Source organism: Stegostoma tigrinum, chromosome 37 (genome assembly GCF_030684315.1).
Source record: "Stegostoma tigrinum isolate sSteTig4 chromosome 37, sSteTig4.hap1, whole genome shotgun sequence".
Lineage (NCBI taxonomy): Eukaryota > Metazoa > Chordata > Chondrichthyes > Orectolobiformes > Stegostomatidae > Stegostoma > Stegostoma tigrinum.
This window is the reverse complement of record NC_081390.1, coordinates 1,473,063-1,495,900: the sequence shown is the minus strand read 5'-3', so window position 1 is coordinate 1,495,900 and position 22,838 is coordinate 1,473,063. Positions and strand designations below refer to the sequence as shown.

At 41.8% G+C, this 22,838-nt stretch overlaps 1 protein-coding gene across 1 annotated transcript in view; it reads left to right on the top strand.

Annotated features, from left to right (window-relative positions):
* The window catches only part of tm9sf3 (transmembrane 9 superfamily member 3), a 114,895-nt gene extending 92,761 nt beyond the window's left edge, over window positions 1–22,134 (top strand). The window contains exons 12-15 of the mRNA XM_048563575.1: window positions 6,214–6,360; window positions 7,796–7,879; window positions 11,980–12,056; window positions 20,759–22,134. Coding sequence (XP_048419532.1) covers window positions 6,214–6,360; window positions 7,796–7,879; window positions 11,980–12,056; window positions 20,759–20,826 — 376 coding nt within the window. The 3' untranslated portion in view covers window positions 20,827–22,134. The remainder of the gene's footprint in view (window positions 1–6,213; window positions 6,361–7,795; window positions 7,880–11,979; window positions 12,057–20,758) is intronic.
* Window positions 22,135–22,838: the final 704 nt, after the last annotated feature.

Sequence of the window (22,838 nt, the reverse complement as noted above, 5' to 3'; positions counted from 1 at the left end):
AGCAGAAAAGCTGACGTTTCAGGTCTGGTCCCTTCTTCGGAATTGAGGGAGGGGAAGGGGATTCTGAACTAAATAGAGGGGGACGGGGAGGCAAATGGAAAATGGATAAACGCACAGATAGGTGGAGAGGAGACGGACAGGCTAAGGAGGTAGAGATGGAGCCAGTAAAGGTAAGTGTAGGTGGGGAGTTAGGGTGGGGGTTGGTCAATCCAGGGAAGATGGACAGGTGAAGGAGGTGGGAGGCGTGGATAGGTGGGAGAAAGAATGGACAGGTTAGGCAGGCGTGGACGAGCTGTGCTAGTCTTGGGATGCGGTCAGGGGACGCATTTTGAAGCTTATGAAGTCCACATTGATACCATTGGGCTGCAGAGTTCCCAAATGAAATATGAGGTGCAGTTCCTGCAGCCTTTGGGTGATATCGTTGTGGCACTGGAGGAGGCCCAGCATGGATATGTCATCCAAGGAGTGGGATGGGGAGGGGAAATGGTTCGCGACTGGGAGATATAACTGTTTGTTGTGAACTGAGCGTAGGTGTTCCACAGAGCGGTTTCCAAGCCTCGGCTTGGTTTCCCCGATGTAGAGAAGGCCACATCGGGAACAGCAGATACAGCATACCACGTTAGCAGATGTGCAGGTGAACATCTGTTAATGAGGAAGGTCATCTTGGGGCCTGGGATGGGGGTGAGGGGTAAGTGTTGGGGCAGGTGTAGCACTTCCTGCGGTTGCAGGGAAATGTGCTGGGGGTGGTTGGCCTGGTGGGGAGTGTGGAGCCGACAAAGGAGCCATTGGAGAAAGGGGTCCCTCCAGAAAGCAGATAAAGGTGGGGAGGAGGAAAATGTCTTTGGTAGTGGGGTCTGATTGCAGATGGTGGAAGCACTGGAGAATGATGCATTGGATCCGGAGATTGGTGGGGTGGTACAGGAGGACAAGGGAGATTCTGTCTTTGTTGTTATTGCGGGTCTGGGGTGAGGGATGAGTTGTGGGAAACGCAAGAGAAGCGGTTGATGATGTTTTCGACCACTGTGGAGTGGAAATTGCGTTCCTTGAAAAATGAGGACATCTGCGATGTCTTGGAGTGGAATGTCTCCTCTCGGGAGCAGAGGCGGAGGCGAAGGAATAGGGGATGGCATTTTTGTAGGCAGGTAGATGAGAGGAGGTGTATTCTAGAAAGCTGTGGGAGTTAGTAGGCTTGGAATGGATATCTGTTTCCAGGTGGTTGCCAGAGATAGAAACACAGAGGTCCAAGAAGGAGAGAGAGGTATCGGAGATGGTCCAGGTGAACTTAAGGTTGGGGTGAAAGTTGTTAGTGAAGTGGATGAACTGTTTGAGCTCCTCGTGGGAGCACCAGGTGGTGCCGATAAGTCATCAGTGTAACAGGACGAGGTGGGGGATAAGGCCAGTGTAGCTTCTAGAGGGATTGTTCCACGTATCCTAAAAAGAGGCGGGCATAGCTTGGGCCAATGCGGGTACCCATGGCCACTCCCTTTGTCTGTAGGAAGTGGGATAGACTTAGACTTTCTCAGTTTCTTCATTCTCTGTTGATTTCTAACCAAATGCTCCAGTCTAACAGTGTTAGAATTTAGTCAGTTATACCAAGCTAACCGAGCTTTCTATGAACTGGCCTATATTTCCTAGGAGAGAAACCAAATTTGCTTCTGCCCCAGTCAGATCTCTCCAAAACTGCCCTAAATGCTTTCAATCTTTCGATTTTTAAGTTTAAAATCAATCCTAGATTGTTCTAACCTAAAGCAAGCTAATGCCTTCAGTGTTTACTTCCTGTGTCGTAAACCACACAGTATCAACAATCTTTCATGAACATTCCTGGGGAGTTGTGGTCACCTGCTGTCAGACGCATTGCTGCATGAGATCATTGTTCCACTGTTTCACAAAATTAACCAACATTAGTTTGAAACGCAAGCTCTAAAAATGATGTTAACACAAACACACAAATCACATACCTTCAATCACACTATCCAGTGGAGCATTTTCAACCAATCCCATCGACTTTAACCTTACTACTCTGGCTCTTCATGCCATGCTTGACCAAAGATTGTTTGTCAAGGGCGGTCGCTCACCTGAATGCCTTTCTCTGTTTTTGGAACAAGACTATAATGATGTGTGGAAGTGAATATTTTTCTGACAAAGTCAGTGGAGAATTGGTGAGCAGGAATTTCTATATATTCCGTGCAATCAATAATGTTTTAATTTCTTGTGAAGTGAATTAAATTGACTGAAGATTGGCCACTATGATTCTGAGCATCTTAGAAGCGGAAATGGATCATCTGTTTCACGATTCTGGTTGGAGTTGGCCACAAGTACTTCAACATTGTCATATTCATATACATCTCTGTGTTAACGTTATTCATGGAGCATCGTCTCTGGTTGATCAATTGTCTATTCCCATCCACAAATGGATTAGGTGGGATTCCCAGAGCCTGGATCTGATGGATTAGGAACAGGAGTAGGCCATTCAATCCCTCGAGCCTGCACAACCATTCATTGAGATTATAGCTGATCTGTGGCTTGATACCATGTAGGCCTTTGGCCTTAATGTTTGTTCTGAATAAAACTTTATCTCATGAACAAAAACAAAGTTGCTGGAACAGTTCAGCAGGTCTGGCAGCATTTGTGAAGGAAAGAAGAGTTAACATTTCTGGTCTGGTGAACCTTCCTCAGAACTGATAGTGGCTGGGAAAACATCAGTTTATGTGCAGAGAATAGGGAGTTGGGTGGGGTAGAGAGTAAACAATAGAGTAGAACCCAAAGAGAGAGAAAGACCATTGGACAGACAAAGAAGTTGCTAACGGTCGGGTTAGGAGGGTGAATAGTTGTTAATGGGGACTGTTAGTGACGAACAACAGAGGGTGTGTAATGGCAGGCTTTGTGGTAACAAGGCCTGATGTGTGGGGCAGGGGGTTGGGACATGGGATAATTTAGGCACAAAAGTTATTGAACTCAGTATCGAGTCCGGAGAGCTGTGGGGTCTCCAAGTGGAAAATGAGGTGTTGTTCCTCTAGCTTGTGTTCTAGCGAAGCCCAACACTGCAGCAAGCCAGAGACAGAGATATTGGCCAGGGAGCAGGGTGGTGTGTTGAAGTGGTAGGCAACAGGTAGTTCAGGGTCTTCCTTGCATCCGCAGTTCTTCGGTTTTTACTTAAAACATTATCTCAGATGGTGCGGGCCTAGTTTACTCTGTCTACTGTGTGCTGCTTCTGCTGTTTGGCATGCATATGCTGTGTTGAAGCATCACCCATGGTGGCAGATCATTTTTATCTCCTGCTCCCTTGAAATGCTGTTCTACACACATTGAACAGGATTGGTCTCATGACTTGATAGTGATGGTACAGTGATAATACTGGATGGTTAAGTTAAATATTAAGATGAATAAAATTCTGTTGATGTTGGCCTATAGCATTTCCTGGATGCCCAGTTTTGAGCAGCTAAATTAGTTCAAAAATCACCCAGTTAGCACAATCGTGATGTCATGCAACATGACAGAGGGCATCCTGTGTGAAAGTTCTGAAGTGGGCACTCCTCCTGATATGATCGTGGACAGATACGTTTGTAACAGACCTATAACATTCAGGCTAACTAAGTTTTTCTCTCCCTTTGCTGTCTCCACAAGTCCAGTCTGGCAAATATGCCCATACACTGCTGGGAACCATTCTTGGTGATGAACATTGTAGTCCCCAAACTGTGTCCTTACACTTGATATTCTATATGTAGTACCAATTCATTAACTGAAAATTCATTAACAATTGGATGGTAGGTGGTGATCAGTCTCATCTATTTTTGACTTCATACTGTGAGGCTTCTTGGGAATGCTGAGGGGCCACTTCCTCCTGACTGTACACTCTTGACAGAGTGCTGCCATCTCAGTTAGAATAGGATATATCCAAATATATTATTGGCTAAAATAAGTCTGAAATGTTATCTTAAAGGCATGATTCTGCAACTAGACAATTGATCTGATGCTTTACTAGTAGAATAGAATCATAAAACCCCAAGTTTGGAAGCAAGCCATTTGGCTCATCAAGTCCACCCCAACCCCCCTCCCCCCCCAAAAACCATCGCCCGGACCCACCCCCACAATCCTGTCCCTGTAACCCTGCATTTCGCACGGTTAATTCACCTAACTTTGACATTGTGGGCAGTTTAGCATAACCAATCCACCTAACCTGCAGGTCTTGGATCGTGGGAAGATACAGGAGCACACAGAGTAAACCGATACAGACGCAGGAAGAATGTGCAAACTCATCCACCATTGTGACACAGTAGCGCTAACCATTGAGCCACCATGTTGCCCTCAGTCTCTGACTACTCGTCTGGTTCTGAAGAAGAGCCACTAAACTCAATATTTAACTTTTTTTTCCTCTCCGCAGAAGCTGCCAGACCTGCTGGGTTTCTCTTGCAGTTTCTACTTTTGTTTCAGATTCCAGCACCCTCAGTTTTTTGTTTTATTTTAGAGGTTTTTTTAGACCTCAACTGGGTAATTGCATCCAGCTTTGGATGCCACACTTTAGGAAGGATAGAAAGACAGAGAATGCACAAAAGGTTTATGAGAAAGGTTCCAGAGATTCAGTTATGTAGAGATATTGGTGAAATTGAGGCTGCTGTATTTGAAGGGAAGATTGAGGGGAGATTTGAGTAAGACATTCAAAACTGAGTGGTCTGGACATTTTGGATTAGGAGAAGCTGTAATTAGCAATGGTGATATGGAAGCTTATTTTTTGCACTGAGTGGTTAGAATCTGGAGTCGAGCTGGATGAACACAGCAGGCCAAGCATGCTGCTTAGCCTGCTGTGTTCATCCAGCTCTACACCTTGTTATCTTGGATTCTCCAGCATCTGCAGTTCCTATTATCTCTAGAATCTGGAGTGTACTGCTTGATGGCATGGTTGAAATAGGGTCAAGTGAACCTTTTAAAAATGGCTTGCATAACTATCCACACACAAAATGTTTGCAGGGCTATAGGGGAGATGCATTAGTTGAATTCTCCTTCACTCAGCACAGACGCAACAAGCCAAATGACCTCCGGTGCAGTAACCAATCTGTGATCCTCAGAGAATATACAAATTTGATTGGGCTAGGTGTAATTTTGTAAAGTCCATGCGTGTGTGTGACCCAGTGATGTGTCCAGTTTTAGACTTTTTCAGGACCATATAATGTAAAGAAGTGGCTTGCTGGCTGCTTCAGAGTACTCATAATCATCCTCATTGCTTGGTATCTGGAGTCATATGTAAACCAGACTGGATTAAAATAGGTTTATTTCACCATAAGAAAATACTTACTGAACCAGAAGAATATTTTACGAATTTGCAGTAGTTTTGTAGTGCCAATTCATAGTAAATTTTTATTAGAGATTGTTTTGAATTACTGAATTTAAATCTTGCATCTGTCTTGCTGGTATCTGTATATATACTTTATTAAAATATCTCTAACATTTAACTGTAATGATGTAAATTCACCTGAAAGACCCAGAAGCCATACTTGAGGTATTTGGTCAAGAGAGTTTTCAGTACCTTTAAAGGTGAAAAAAGAGACCGAGAAATATTTGAGAACTCGTGTGGAAGGAGACGAGGGCATGGCCATCTCGTGCTGAAGAATGAGATGAGTGTAGATGTCTGAGGGTTTTGGGACTGGCACAGGTGAGAGGTTAGAGCTGAAAAGAGACAAGATCATGAAGGGAGTTGAAAACTAGGAGATGAAAATTTTAAAAACAAGGTGTTGCTTCACTTTCGGTCCAGATTGTCAACCCAACTTCTAGATGACTGACATTGAATAAAAATTCTGGAAATATTCTAAAGGTCTAACAGCATGTACAAATGGAGAAACGCAACTACCACTGCCAGTTGATATATTTTTGTCAGAATTTGAATTACTGGCCTTGAAACACAACCAGTAAGCTACTATACCCACTGTCATTAATGCAGGCCTATCAGTGGCAATTGCTGTAGGTAATTTGAGGTGATTGCTCAATAAATGTCTCAATATTAAATGGAATTAGTTTAAATATTTTTATGGTATGTTTTGCTACTTGTTACTAAATTAATCGCAGCAGTATAAAGTAGAAAATTAGGTTTGTCATTCAATTTGTATTATGATGTAGGAGAACATAATTGTGTGCAATATTGTATTGCCACTGGGTCTAATCATTTGATCAGATTAATCGGAAATGAAATTTATTTTGAGTAATTTCTCTCCGTTTTTTTAGGTACTTCATCTTCACTTCTTTTTGGGCCTACAAGATTTATTATGTTTATGGCTTTATGATGCTAGTCTTGGTAATTCTCTGCATTGTGACAGTCTGTGTGACCATTGTCTGCACTTATTTTCTGCTCAATGCTGAAGATTATAGGTGGTAAGTTCAAATTCTCCTATATCCTGTTTAAAACTTGGTAATAATTCATCCTACCTGAGTCTGAAATTTGTTAGAGTCGTAGAGTTTAAAGTACAGAAACAAATCCTTTGGTCCTACTCATCCACGCCAACCAGATATTCAAAACTGATGTAGTCCCATTTGCCAGCATTTAGCCCCTATCCCTGTAAAACCCTTCCTATTCATGTACCTATCCTTATGAATTTTAAATGTAGTAATTGTACCTGCCTTCACCTCTTCTGGCAGCTTGTTCCATTTGTCCACCACCCTCTGCATGAAAAAGTTGCCCCTCATGCCCATTTTAAATCTGTTCCCTCTCGCTTTAAATCTGTGTCGTCTAGTTCTGAGCTCCCCTTCCCTGGACAAAAGATCATGGCTATTCACCCTATCCTCATGATATTGTAAACCTCTATAAGGTCACTCCTCAGCCTCTGAAGCTCCAGGGAAAAAATGCCCCAGCCTATTCATCCTGTCCCTACAGCTCACACCCTCCAGCGTCTTTGTAAATCTCTTTTCTGAACCCTTTCAAGTTTAACAACATCTTTCTTATAGTGGGGAAACCAAAATGAGAGAAGACTGCCACTATAATGAGCCATGTTCATATAACAATTTGATTCTGTCTCATCTTCTGATGGGTGCACTCTTGCAGATAGTCCAAGTTATAGTTCCTGTGGAAACCTAAACAGCACATTTTATCAGGCTTCGTGACCTTGAAGTGTTTTACGGTTGAACCCCCTGTCTTCTATAGCGCCACTTGCTCACCTAATGCTGTGGAATCCTGGCCTTGCACACAAGATACCCATTTCCTGACATGGTTATCCTGATCTGTGATTGTACAAATTTATCTTTTAACTTTTCTTGTGCTGTGTAAGGTGCTCATGAGTTTAAACTTCATATCAAAACAACCTTTTAAATATCATGATCAAAACTGACATTGTATGAGTTGCATTTAAAGCTGACATTTTGTATGATAAACATGGTGGGATTCTTTGACATTCATTGCGAAAGCATCAACCTTGAACCATTCACCTCCTTCCCACAGCCTGTTGCAATAAAGAGCCCCGTACAGAGTGGGGTCAGACCTTTGCCATGTGACTCTGCTTTTTGAATTAGATGCAGCTTTTCATTCAAGACAAAAACAAAATCTATCACACAAAGATCTGTTTCTAAGACAAGACAGGCATAGCTATCAGAATTTGGACTGTGTTTTACATTATAAAATAACGGCTGGTTTAATACAATTGTAGCACTGTTCTTTTCTCACACTAAGCTCCACAGATGAGTGCATTTTCTACCTAAAGCTTGTATTGTCCTTGGGTTTGTCCAGTTCATAGAATGTTTTCATTCTCAATAGCATGCTGGCCATCATTCTTGCTTAATGAGTCATTTTTAAACAATACACTTGTTGCTATTGCAGGCAGTGGACAAGCTTCCTTTCTGCAGCATCCACTGCAGTCTACGTTTACATGTACTCTTTCTACTACTATTTCTTCAAAACAAAGTAAGCAATTACATTTTATATTTCATATTTCCAAAATAAGTTGTTCATGTTGTCTGGTATTTAGGACTATTTAAACCAAAGTTGGAACAAATTGGTTTAACAATTATCTAAAAGAATTAATATACTTTTTGCATATCTTATTCAACTCAACTACTTGTAAATTTAAGCTTGATTTTGTCAGAGTAACACTGCAATGAATTGACAGCAGCGTTTTAATATGCAGCCTTCAATGTAAACAAAATAGTGCACTGTGTTTCACAAACACATATAGAAACAAAAATTTTATGTGAAGCCACATAAGGAGATAGCAAAAAAACCTGGCCAAAAAGGTAGATTGCAGCATGTCGCTTAAGAGGAAAGAGAGACGGAGGGGGGAGGTGCAGAGGCAGTTCCAGAGCTTAAGGCTCAGGCAGCTTGTCGGAAAGTTCACCAGTGATGGAGCAATTCAGAGCAGGCATGTGCTCAAGCTGAGAATTGGAGAAGCAGCACGGGTAGCTCAGTAGTTAACAGTGCTGACTCACAGTGCCAAGGGGCCCGGGTTTAATTCCATCCTCGGGCAACTGTCTGTGTGGAGTTTGCACATTCTGTCCATGTCTGCATGGATTTCCTCCAGGTGCTCTGCTTTCCTGCCATAGTCCAGAGATGTGCAGGCTAGATGGATTGGCCGTGCTGAATTGCCCATAGTGTTCAGGGATATGCAGATTAGGTGGGTCGTAGGGGGATGGGTCTGGGTGGGATGCTGTGAGGGCCAATGTGGACTTGTTGGGCCAAAAGGCCTGTTTACACACTGTAGGGAATCTATGATCATAAATACCCAAGGGTTGTGAGACCAGAGAAGATTTTGGGTATAGAAAAGGAACAGACTATGCAGAGTTTGAGAATAAGGTCAAGAATTTTTAAATTTGAGGTGTTTTAATCAGGTTAACAACTGAGCACTCGGTGATGTCAAGGATGATTGGTGAATAGAGTTTATTGCAAGGTAGGAGCAAAAGCAACAGACCTCTGGCTGATGTCAGTTTAGAAGAGTGGAATGTGGAAGGCCGGTTAGGACTGCTTTGGAATAGCCACATCACCTTTGGTGAACAGAATGAATTGTACTGGAGATAATAAACTCCTGCTGCTGTAGAAAAGAGATTCCCCTGAATGACAGGTAGTAAAGGTTTACTTTTCAATTAGTGGTGCTAACCTGATTACTTGTGTAACCCATCTGTCATTTATTCCTCAACTTTATTAGATACTTCACCAAAAAGATGATGGGCTTAAAATTGATGGTGTCTATGAAATGCAAGTTGTTATGTGATTGAAAATGCAGTTTTTGTTGCTTCATCCATATTCCTTAATCGCCTTCCCCAACTAAAGTCTGTTCATCTTGGCCTTTCAGTTGACAGAGCACACATAACAATTTGGGTAATGAGTTCCAGATTTCAGTTATCATTTTCTTTAACAGTGTTTCTTGTTTCATTCACGGACAGTGAGTATCTTTGGCTAGTCAAGCATTTGTTGCCCATTCCCAGTTGCCTTGGAGAAGGCGGTGGTGCTTTCTTGAACCATTGCTTTCCTCTGGGTGTATGCGCATCCATGCTTGTTAGGAAGGGAGTTCAAGGACCCTCTGACACTGAATGGAAGGCAATATAGTTCCAAGTCAGGGTGGTGTATAGCTTGAGGATTTGCAGGTGGTGGTGTTTCCATGTTCCTGTTGCCCTTATCCTTTGAATTGATAGATGCCACAGGCGTGGAAGATGCTTTGAAAGACCCTGGTTGAGTTGCTGCGATGCATCTTGTAGATGGTGCACACTGTTGCCACTGCATTGGTGAAGTGAATGAATGCTGAAGGTGTGAACAAGTTGCCAATCTAATGAGCTACTTGATTGTCACGAAACATGTTGAGCTTCTTGAGTGTTGTTGAAACTGCACTCATCCGTGCAAGTGGAGCATATTACTTTGCACTCCTGACTTGTGCTTTGTGATGATGTGCAGGATTGGCGGAGAGAGGCGACGTAAGTTAATCACCACATAATTCTTAACCCTTGGTCTACTCTTGTATCCATGGGGGTATTTCTCAGCTTGTCCAGTTTCTGATCAGTGGTAATGCCATGCTGCTTTTGGAGGAAGATCCAGAGATAAAACCACTGAATATTGGTAACAGCCATTACTTGACAATCAGATGGTGTGATTTCCAATGCACTTGAGCAATTTGCGTGGTTTCTTAGTGCAGAGAGATAATTCCAGCATTCAGTGAAGTCTGAAAGTTTAGTCATAACTTATCTTCAAATTTGTTACCATTTCTTTATTTCCAAGCCAAGATATTTAAGCAACTCTTATAGGTTTGCCTTGTCTTAATTCCCATTATTTATTCAATTGCCTTTGCTTCTGTTGCTTAAATTCAATAACATCATTTTCAGGTTCCTTTGTATGGCAAGTACTTTAACCTCTTACACTGTGACAATGTACTGCCAATTTACACTGATGCTGTATCAGTGCCTGCATTTGTGTACGCTCAATGTATGTACTAAATCATTTATATTCATTATATTATATGCACAAGTGTCAGAAGTTTGAAATGTAACAATTATGCTTCATCCTCCGATGATGCCACATCACCAGTTTCTTAGAGTTTTCCTCCCAGTTGTATTCCTGAGCTGTCCACAGAGGTGTTAAGCAGAAACACATCTAACAATATCTATAACCACTTCCACAATACCCAGCAAGGAAATAGGAAAGACAACTTCTAATTGAATGCAAGCTAATCTTTCGTACTTTCACAACTTGCTCCCTTCATTTTAAAGAAATGTCTAGGAGGAGAAAAATTAACAAAATCACAGATAAAGGGGGCATTCTGCCCTTCTGCTGGTGCCACTTTAAATTGCACTGGATTGTGGCCCACAAGATGACCCCATTTTTACAGGTCCAAAAATTGTTTTTGCATATGCGTAATATACAAGTCATCCTCCCCTTTTCATTAGTAACATTTTATACTCTCACTCATAGTCAACCTCAACTTTTCTTTCTGCAAGTGGGAGTTCTATTTACTGGCACCTTTATTGCCTGTGAGATCCCAGTTGTATGGCTGTGAAGCAAAGATGTCTGGGTTTTTAAAACATATCTAGACAGACTAAACCCTGTGCAGTGAACAACAAAAATTGCAACTACCCATGCTGGTGAGTCTTTATTACACTTGGCACATAAATTGGCCCTAGATTTTGGAAGCATTTTTCCAGACATAAAAAGACTGTTTGTATTCCAGCATTTCCAGTACTCAAGCAAAGTCCATTTCCCCGTCCTTTCTCATTTTTCTATATACTCATCCAATTCCATTTATAGTCTGTTGCGCAGGTTACCAGATAACTGAAGGTGTTAATGGAAGAAACACTTACCTTAATTCAATGCTGGTTATTCTGAGGTTGGTGCAGAACACAAAGTTTTATTTTTTACCTGGTTGTGCTCTGACATGTGACGTAGGATGCTATCTGGTGCCTGACATGATAAGAGTTCCATTCCCCAGTACTAACCTATGAGCGTCCTTTTCATTGCACTCAAACCATTCAAGGTCTGTACACTTTTGCATTCTTTGAAGATCTTTCCATTTGCATAATTTGTTTCTTCCAAAATTCCCTACTCTGCATTTAACAATGGACAAAAGATGATCAAACGGTGGACCAATTGCCACATCCAAATTGGCTGCTTCATTTGTCAGTGTAAATGACTGGAGTTCAGAAAGTGATTTTGAAGCACTTGGAATTGTCCTAGAGACTAATAAGTCACTTTACAAAGGCAAATGCATTATTTCTGGTCAGTTCCACCTTTCAGTTGCTTGGCTGAGAGTACCTGCACCAAGCCCATAGCGAAAATCTGCTGTGTTCCTGTGATTTGTTTTTGTTTCAAAGTTGTAATGTTTTTGAACAAAAGCCATTACGTTTGTATTCCAGTTTTGGTGTAATGATACACTTGTTTGCCTTTCATGTAAAAGAAAATGAATAAAGTAAAATTGAAGAATTTTGAGGGAGGATCAAAATTTACACTAGGTCACATCAAGACATACAATTCTGTGTGTTACAGATTGAATGTGTGCTACTTCACATTTTATTTTCTTCCCATAACAGGATGTATGGACTGTTTCAAACAGCGTTCTATTTTGGATACATGGCAGTATTCAGCACTGCACTTGGGATCATGTGTGGTAAGTACAATGAAATGTACAAAACAAGGATAAATTCAAATGCTAAAGTGTTATTGTTGATAATTCCAGAGTGGATTTTACGTGGATTTTATTAAGGCATTTGACAAGGTCCCACATGACAGACTGGTCTAAAAAGTAAAAGCCTTTGGGATACAGGTTAATGTATTGAATTGGATCCAAAGTTGGCTCAGTAACCGGAAACAAAATATAATGGTTGATGGCTGCCCTTGCAAATGGAAAGCTGTTTAAAGTGGTGTTCGGCTGTGCTGTATGACGGGACCCGTGCTGTTTGTTCTTTACATTAAAGATTTGGACTTGAACATTGAGAGCACAACTGAGAAATTTGCAGATGACTCAAAAATTGGCCATGTATGGATTGTTTTCCTATAATGCAATAGTTGGTTTCTTGTGTGACCTCATGCCATAGAACATTGCGTTATAGGGAAATTGCTGTAGAAAATTGCTGTACCTGTACAGCATAAAGTTTGCATTATTCAGATAGTGTCCACTATTCATCAATCACATTACAGCCAATTTGCGTTAACAAAACATGCATTTATAGAAGAACTACCTGTAGCGGATAGTATAGAGGATAGCTGTAAGCTCCAAAATGATATAAATAGGTTGGGGTGGGGGCAGGAAAGTGGCAGACGGACTTCAGCGCTATGTGTGAAGTAATGCACTTAGGGCAGTTAGACAGTAAATGGGAATGCACAATAAACAGGATTACACTGAGGAGGTAGATTAATTGAAAGCTTTTGATCTGCAAAAGTAGCAGAACAGATAGATATATGTAGATAAGGTTATGAAGAAGGTATGTGGAATGTTTTCCTTTATTGAAAAATCAGAAATTACACGACACCAGGTTAGAGTCCAACAGGTTTATTTGAAAACACAAGCTTTTGGAGCCTTACTCTTCCTCCAGGCGTTAGTGAGAGATGAAGTATCAGACAGACAATTTATAAGTAAAAGATCAAAGGGTCACACCACTGATGAAGATGTACAAAACAAACCTAAGATGCTGTTGAATCTTTAATCAGTTAGAATGTTTTAGTTGATTAATATGTAAATCCCCAAATTCCTTTCAAGTCACTGTCCTGTGAGAACTAAAGGTTTTGTCAGTTTAAAGAAGGGCTGACATTTTAGGTCAGAAAGTGCATATTTGGTGTGAGGTCTTCTTTAGGATCAGTTTGTGTTTTAGTTTAGAGTCACACTATTTTTAAAATAGGAATTTACAAAATGCCACATTGACTGACTGTCTATAAATTGTGTACTCTTTTAAACAAATCAAAATGTATCTGGAAATACAAATTCACCCTAAAGGGTTGTGTGTTTGTGTGCGTGTGCGCACAGTGAGATAGCATATGTTGGTGGGGGTGGAGGGGAAGAGACTGAGCAAGAAAGAGTGCGTGTAGACACAGAGAAAGTGTGTGCACGTGTCTTTCTCACTGTACATATCCACAGCACCTCCACTTCATTGTAAGAGATATAGAATACAAAAAAACTGATGTCACACTGGAGTGTAGTCTGCAGTTCTGGTCACCACATTACAGGAAAGATGTAATTGCTCTGGGGAGAATGCAGGAAACATTTACTAGAATGTTTCCAGGGCTGGAGAATTTACTTATGAGGAGAGTTTGGAGAATTTCGGGTTTTTCTTGGATCAGGGAAGGCTGATGAGTGACATGATTGAGGTGTATAAATTTGTGAACGGTAGAGATAGAGTAGAAGGGAGGAACCTGTTTCTATTGGCAGAGTTCAAAAACAGCGATCGTAGATTCAAGCTAAGTGCTAGAAGGACTAGAGGGGACGTAAGGAGCAATATTTTTATGCAGAGGGTGGTGCGTGTCTGGAGTTCGACGCCCGAATTGGTGGTGGAGGTGGAGGCAGAGGCAGAGGCGGAGGCGAAGGCTTTAACCTGTTAAAGGACCTGGATCTGTACCATAAGTGCTGTGGGCTGTGTGAAAGAAGATAAGAGTGGAAAGGGCACCTGGGTGTCTTTGGGTCCGCATGGACAAGATGAACCGAATGTTCCCTTTCTGTGCTGGATCATTTCTATGGTTCTGTAGTTACTGATTCAAGTCCAGGGTCAATTAGAATTAAAGCATGAAACTATCTAAAATTATCATTGAAGGTTAACTTGAATTAGTGGCCAATCCCTTATCCTGAGACTACACCCCTTGTTCTCAATTTTCCAATCAAGGGAAACATTCTGCAAGTTCTTAGAATCTTGTACATTTCAATTGATTATCTCTCATTTTACTATACCCCAGAGGCTGCAGGCTCGTTTGTTTAATCTCTCCTCATTGAACAGCCGTCTTATCCCAGTAATCAATCTCATGAACCTTGGTCACACTGGCTTCCAAAGGTGTGGAGACAAAAATGTACACAATATACTCTGGGTGTGGCCTCACCAAATCCCTACACAATTGCATCTAGGCTTCCTTACTTTTGTGTTCCAAGCCATTTTCTGCGAAAGTCAGCATACCATTTTCCTTCCTATTTACTTGATATATCCCCATGTTAGCATTGTGTTCCATGTTTGGTGACACCTAAATCTCTTTGAACACCATCAGTTATTCACCATTTCAAAAGCTATTGTACTTTTCTGATTTTTGCCAATGCAAATTACCTCGGGGGAAAAAAAACAGATGTTGCTAGAAAAGCTCAGGAGGTCTGGCAGTGTCTATGGAGAGAAAATCAGAGTTGACGTTTTGGGTCCGGTGACTCTCCTTCAGAACTATTACCTCAACTTCATCTGCTTTCTTGATCACTTAATTAACCTGTCTACACCTGTTTGCAGGTGCATTTTTGTTTCTTTACCATCTAGTTTACCCACTTACATTTACTCCATTTCTTCATCCGTGACATTAATGTAGATTGTAAATGGCTGACACCCACACATAGTTCCTTGCACAACCCCACTCGTAATAGAGTGCCCACCTGGAAATGACCCATTTATTCTTCAGCTATTCTCTGTCCCTTATCCAGTTCTCTCTCCATGCTACCTTGATCCACCATGAGTCTGTATTCTGCGACAATCTTTTACATCAGGTGTGTTTGAGCATATTGCCCTGCAAAATCACCTGACTTTCTAAGTTTCCTTTAAGAATTCTTTAATTCTATTTCAGTATTTTTCAACAACTGATGCCAAGTTAACTGGTCTTGTATATTTCTATTTTCTTTTCTCTTCTCTTCCTCTCTTGATATGTTATCCTTGGTATCTTTTGAACCCACTGGGACTATTCCAGAAATCCAATGCATTTTGAAAGATCACAACCAATGCATTGACTATCTCTGCAGCCACCTCTTGTGTGACCCTTAAGATACGGTGGGACTTGTTGACTTTTGAATTGTTTAAAGCAAAAGCACTGGAAAAATTACTGAATTTTGTTGTTTTGAGTTCCTCACTTAAGTTTGACTCTTGGATCCCTTTAGTTTCTTATTAGTTTACTCCATCCTTTGGTTTCTAAAGCACTCCCATTCTCGGGCTTCCTATTCTTGTACTCTTGGCAACAGTTAAATTTTTAAATGCTATACCCAAAGACTTTAGTTCAATACACATTGATCACTTTCCACATGGAGTTTTTAATTTTTCAGTGGAATTCATGTGTTATGAGAATTTGCTTTCTAAATGTTGTCATTACTTATTTATTGTCCTTGTATTTTCAGTTTTTCCTCTCAATCAACCTGAGTTAACTCTGCTCGCATACCACTGTTTGTCAAGTCTGGTTGCAGACTAATCACTGCATTACAAAAGCATGTTTTAGTGAGATGAATTATGAGTCCGTAAGACAAAGGTGTAGAAGTAGGCCATTCAGCCCAACGAATTTGCTCCACCATTTTGAAATCTGATTGATCCTCAACTCTACTTTCCTAACTTTTCTCCACCGTGGCCCTTGATTCCCTTACTGATTTAAAAAAAAATCTATCTCAGTCTTGAATATACTTAATCACCCAGCAGTGACAGCCCTCTGCCGTAAACTATTCCACAGATTCCTTGCCCTCTGAGGGAAGGGATTACAACTCCTTTTTTGGCTCCTTACTGTATCCCTTGATTCTCCCACAAGGGGAAACAGCTTTCCTCTATCTGTCCCATCAAGTTCCCCAAGAATCTTAAATAAAAACCAAAAGAACTGTCAATGCTTTAAATCAGAAACAAAAATGGAAAAGCTGAACATGTCTGGCAGCATCTGTAGAGAGAAATCACAGTTAACGTTTCAGGTCCAGTGGTCCTTCCTTGGAACTCAATTCTGGATGGGAACACCACCACCTGCAAATTCATTCTAAGTCACTTAGCTCCTGACATGGAAATGTTTTGCTGTTCGTTCACTGTCACAGAGTCAAAATCCTAATCCCTCCCTTATACCATTGTGGGTCTGCCTGCACCACGTGGACTGCAATGATGCAAGAATGCAGCTCGCCACCAGCTTCTCAGGGCCAAGTAGGGGGTGAGCATTAAATGCTGACCTAACCAGCATTGTTCACGTCCTAGTAGGAATTTTTTTTTTAAAAACTCGCTTCGAAGGATGAGCCCTGTATACCTGGTGTAAGTCTAGTGAATTTTTTGATACTCTTTTGATTTTTTGCTAACATTTATCCCTCAACCAACATAACAAAATATGAAATTGCTGGAAAAGCAGAAATTGCTGGGTAATCTCAGCTGGTCTGGCAGCGTCTGTGGAGAGATGTTAACGTTTTGTGTCCAGAGACCCTTCCTCAGTCTGGAGGCTGAGCTCAGCTGGTATGGCAGGATCTAATTTCCAGTGTCTGAAGTTCTTTTGGTTATTAACGAAAATATGACGTGGAGCACATTGTTGTCTATGGGATCTTGCTGTATTTGCAATAGGTGCAGGCGTACTTCCTACACTACAATAAGTGCACTTCAAAAGCGCCTGTAAAGCAGTTTGGCACACGCTGAGGTTTAAAAATGCAAGTCAGCTTTTCTTTCTATGAACAGAAAAGTCTGTCACTTCATAAAAGCGACTTGTAAAATGTGTAGTGGGCACGAGCAGCAGTTGCCACGTAAATTTTTAAAAGATTAGAACAGAACTGAGACTTTGTAAGCATTTTAATTCTGCCATTGTTTCACAGGTTATCAGATAGTGGACTAAGGTGGGAAAGAACAGTGTAAATTAAAAATTGCAATTCGGGCATACTTAGCCCTGACCTTGATTTGTTATATCAAAAATGTTTTTTCTGTCCCAATGATTCAAAAGTCTTTCTGCAAATTGTATTGTACACCATATTATTGTTGAAAACAATACAGGATTTTACTGAATTGAGCTAGTCATAGAGAAAATAAGGAGTCAAGGTGGTTGGAGTAAAACTGGTTTTTCTGTGTGAATTAAATGGTCAGATGAGAACCTCATAACTGCACCAAATATTTCTCATCAGATCAAGCTATCCAAAAATTAGAGATAATGGGAACTGCAGATGCTAGAGAATCCAAGATAACGGTGAGTGTAGCTGGATGAACACAGCAGGCCAAGCAGCATCCCAGGAGCACAAAAGCTGATGTTTTGGGCCTAGACCCTTCTTCAGAGAGGGGGATGGGGAGAGGGTTCTGAAATAAATAGGGAGAGAGGGGGAGGCGGACCGAAGATGGATAGAGGAGAAGATCGGTGGAGAGGAAAGTATAGGTGGGGAGGGGATAGGTCAGTCCGGGGAGGACGGACAGGTCAAGGAGGCGGGATGAGGTTGGTAGGTGAGAAATGGAGGTGCGGCTTGAGAGGGAGGAGGGGATAGGTGAGAGGAGGAACAGGTTAGGGAGGCAGGGATGAGCTGGGCTAGTTTGGTGATGCAGTGGGGGAGGGGACGAGCTGGGCTGGTTTTGGGAAGCAGTGGGGAAGGGGAAGATTTTGAAGCTTGTGAAGTCCACATTGATGCCATTGGGCTGCAGGGTTCCCAAGCGGAACATGAGTTGCTGTTCCTGGAACCTTCGGGTAGCATCATTGTGGCACTGTAGGAGGCTCATGATGGACATGTCGTCTAAGGTATGGGAGGGGGAGTTAAAATGGTTCGCAACTGGGAGATGCAATTGTTTATTGCGATTCGAGTGGAGGTGTTCTGCAAGGCGGTCCCCAAGCCACCGCTTGGTTTCCCCAAATGTAGAGGAAGCCACACCGGGTACAGTGGATACAGTATACCACATTGGCAGATGTGCAGGTGAACCTCTGCTTAATATGGAAAGTCATCTTGGGGCCTGGGATGGGGGTGAGGGAGGTGGTGTGGGGACAAGTGTAGCACTTCCTGCGGTTGCAGGGGAAGGTGCCAGGTGTGGTGGGGTTGGAGGGGAGTGTGGAGCGGACAAGGAAGTTTTACGGAGAAAGTGGTCTCTGCGGAAGGCAGACAAGGGTGGAGACGGAAAAATGTCTTGAGTGGTGGGGTCGGATTGGATTGTAGATGGTAGAAGTGTCAGAGGATGATGTGTTGTATCTGGAGGTTGGTGGGGTGGTATGTGAGGACGAGGGGGATTCTCTGAGGGCGGTTATTGTGGGGGCAGGGTGTGAGGGATGTGTTGTGGGAAATGCGGGAGACACAGTCAAGGGCGTTCTCGACCACTGTGGGGGAGGAAGTTGCGATCCTTAAGAACATGGACATCTGGGATGTGCGGAAGTGGAATGCCTCATCCTGGGAGCAGATGTGGCGGAGGTGAAGGAATTGGGAATAGGGGATGGAATTTTTGCAGAGGGGTGGGTGGGAGGGGGTGTAACCTAGGTAGCTGTGGGAGTCTGTGGGCTTGAAGTGGACATCAGTTTCTAGCTGGTTGCCTGAGATGAAGACTGAGAGGTCCAGGAAGGTGAGGGATGTATTGGAGATGGCTCAGGTGAACTTGAGGTTGGGGTAGAAGGTGGTGGTGAAGTGGATGAATTGTCCGAGCTCCTCTTGGGAGCAAGAGGAGTCGCCGATACAGTCATCAGTGTAACGGAGGAAGAGATGGGGTTTGGGGCCTGTGCAGGTGCGGAAGAGGGACTGTTCCACGTAACCTACAAAGAGGCAGGCATAGCTTGGGCCCATGCGGGTTCCCATGGCCACCCCCTTTGTCTGTAGGAATCGAAAGAGAAGTTGTTGAGGGTGAGGACAATTTCAGCTAGGCGGATGAGGGTGTTGGTGGAGGGTGACTGGTCGGGCCTGCGGGACTGGAAGAAGCGGAGGGCCTGCAGTGCCACAATGATGCCACCCGAAGGTTGCAGGAACAGCAACTCATAGTCTGCCTCCTTTTCTTCCGAGCCAGAAAGCTAGCCATCTTCTGAGAATGATTTGTTCCTCCTCACAAGAATTCTCTTTCATTCGCAGTTTCTGTTTATTATCCGTGTCTGTGTCAATATACTGATCACCTTCATCCTTCACCTCCACTGCATCCCTCCTTTGCGACTACCAGCCGTACAGCTTTTAATTTCCTTCATGTTGGTGGTGCTTTCCGGTCAACCACACGGACCAGCATTTCTATTTGTCCAAGAAGATTAATTTGTTTCGATTTATTTACTGTCGCATGTATTTTGTTATAAAGTGAGAAGTGTTGCATAGTATTGCCACTCTCCAGTGCCATCTTAAAACACAAAAATAAACCAAAAGATAGAACACAAAGGAGAAAAATAAAGAAATAGTGTTCAACTTTACAGTCCTATTGTTAAGTGCTCCACCATGGCTCTGGTGGCCAGCCATGAGTCCTCTTCATTGTGCCACTGCTGCTGGAACAAGATTTGCTGCTGTTCAGCACCATCTTGCCTCCACCAATGCCCTCGCTGTGAGTCCTCGTTGGACGTTAGTACGACTGTTGGGTACTGCACCAGCCCAGACTTGACCCCGTTGCTGCCACGAGTCTGTGCTGGACACGTTCGCCACCAGGAACCCAGAATCACAGCAGGCAGGAGTTGGCACTAGGACCACCTCGTTGATGTAGAAGCACTGTACTCACTCACCACTATTAATGATAGTCCCTATGCAAATTCTTGGGTCCTTAATTACTTATGACAAAGTGAGTGAGCTAGCATTCTCAATTCTGCAAGAAATGAACTATCAGTCACTTTAGAATTCTCTGCACATTTTGAGAATGACCGTTATCAGTTTCCTTTTAGCCTGAACTTTCAACTAAGTTGTTGTTCTTATAATCATTATTATAATGATTTTAAGACACCAAAATAGAAACTGAAAGTTGCAGTGTTGGTATGAAACAAAATGATACCATTGAATTCTCAGCTGAAAATAATGAGTGTGCGTTTGATCAGCCAAATGTTATTGGAGTAGGTAGACATCTAAAAGTAAAATAAAGTCCATGGTCCAACAAGTCTTCGTCCTGTGCTGAATTCTATCTCTTCTTTAAAAATAATTGCTGGTGTGATTCCATGAACAAACCTGGTGCCTTGTGTAAACGAGTGTTCTTCATTGTAAAATGTGTAGTTGAGCATGGAGTGGGCATGGGCATATATTTGATCTTCGGGGTTTCAGGCATGAATATATTCTCTGTTTTCCCCCCCAACTCCTCATTGTTCATGTGCATGGATCCTATTCAGGTAGGGAGTCACTGGAGAGCAATCAAGCAATCAGAAATGGGCAACATTGGCTGTTCTTTCTTCTCCTCTAGTCCATCAAGATTGATAACTTAGTGTGCTGCTTCTACAAGACATAGGTTAATTTTTCATCAGATGTTGCATTACAGTATATACTCATCTTGCAAATAAAATGTTCTTTATTTCCAGGTGCCGTTGGTTACATGGGAACAAGTGCCTTTGTCCGAAAGATCTATACCAATGTGAAAATTGACTAATGAAGGCCAGAGTCCCAGGGAGCTGAGGATCACTTACTGCTTTTTGTTCATTCGGCTGGAACTTGCACAGTTTAAACTGCAAGGAGACATTGGGTTAACACTGGGTAAAGTGTGGGTTCCATTCTTGGAAGCTTAAAGCAACATCTGTTTCCTTTGATCCTGAGCTCATATTGACTGCTTTAACCAACTGTTCAGCAAAACGCTTGGATTATATGCAGTAAGCATTACTACAATACAGTGCTAATCTTCCCACATAAAACATAGCTTATTAATGAAGAATAGACTAGCTCTCTTCAATGAAGAGGACAAACAGTTTATTTAAAATAATTTGTTCCATTGAGGAGGGAAAAATCTGACTAGTTTAAAGTTATTCAAGCCTCCATTTGAGAAAGTTACCTTTCAAGTGGATCAGAGAGGTGGCTTTTGAAAAACTGAGCATTCTGGTTTTTGTGACCGTTACCCAAAACCTGCTATGTTTTTGTACTTTATCAATGGGAGCTTATTGCATTTATTTTAATTTGTAAATCTGACACAGTTTATATACTACCTTCAGTAATAGGATGCACATCAGTCATGATTATAATTGGACCAACTCAATATCTGTATCGAATAGTCAAGTCTGAGATTTGTAATAAATTAGTTCTCAGCTACAGTCCATCCAAAGAGTGAAGACTAAGGACAGAGATGATCATCTGCACTGAAATTCACAGTAGTTAGCATATAAAACAAACTGGGAATATACGTTTTGAAAGGCTGGTGGTCTGTTAATGGTTTTTATTAGAAAGATCTAAGTGAAATATTTTAATTGGGCGTATAAACTGATTTATTTTGTTTTGTTTTGTTTTCCTTCTCTCCAAGATTTAGACTTGCAGCTTAGTCTTGTTTTATGTTGCGGTGGGAATGAAGGCTTTACTTAAGATAATATGAAAGGGGGTAATAAATGTATATAACCTTATAATGTAACTTTAGGTGTAGAACCCAAATTTATTTGGATGTACAGATTTATTACATAGTACTTTTTCTGATAACAAATTAATTTGGTGTATAAATGTGTGACAATTTTTTGGGTGGCTTTTTACATCTTGCCTGCCATTGCATGAAAATGGTATCTCCATTATATGTGTGGACGTTACTCTGACTTCTTTAGTATTTTTCCAATTCTGTCTCTGAAGGCTCAACAAAATTGTAATTTAGAACCTAAAATTTTGTTAATCCTACCTGAGCACTCAACATGTGCATCATCTGGAGCGTTATTGCTTGAAGGAATGTTCAGGAATAATGAAAACAATAAAAACTTTTCAGACATAAGATTTGCTGTCCTCCTTAAAGTGAAATGGTTATACAGAATGCAAACTGATACCATGAGAAATAAATGTTTGGTAATACAAATCTCACCTTTAAAGAGAGTTGCTGGAAAGCTTGTTGGTGTTTAACAGGAATGAAGCATTCTTAAAACACAATGGAAGGAAAAAGACACAACCAGTCAAGGAGGAAATAAAGTGCTAAACTTCGTGCGAGAGTACTGCTCTCTCCGAGAGAACTTGTGGTGAGTTTAGTGAGGGTCACCACACTTCACGCAAGGTTGATACCGACGGAAGTCACTATGAAAGTCTTGCTGTATGGAATTTGAATCTATTAGAATCTGTTAAAATTCTTAGAGGAGGTAAAGTGCAAGTTAGGGAAAGGAAAAACCAGTGGATGTGATCTATTTGGATTTCCAGAAAGCATTGACAAGGTGCCACATGGGAGGCTGCTAAATAAGGTAAGTCCATGGTGTTAGGGACAAGATGCAGGTATGGATAGAGGATTGGCTAACTGGCAAGAGATAGGGAGTGGGGATAAAGGTCTTTTTCAGGATGCAGCTGATGAATAGTGGACTTCGACAGGGGTTAGTGTTGGGACCACAAATATTCGCGTTATACATTAATGATCTGAACCACGGAGGGCATTGTTGCTAAATTTACAGATGACTGAAAGATAGGTGGAGAGAAGGAACAGGTAGTGTTGAGGAA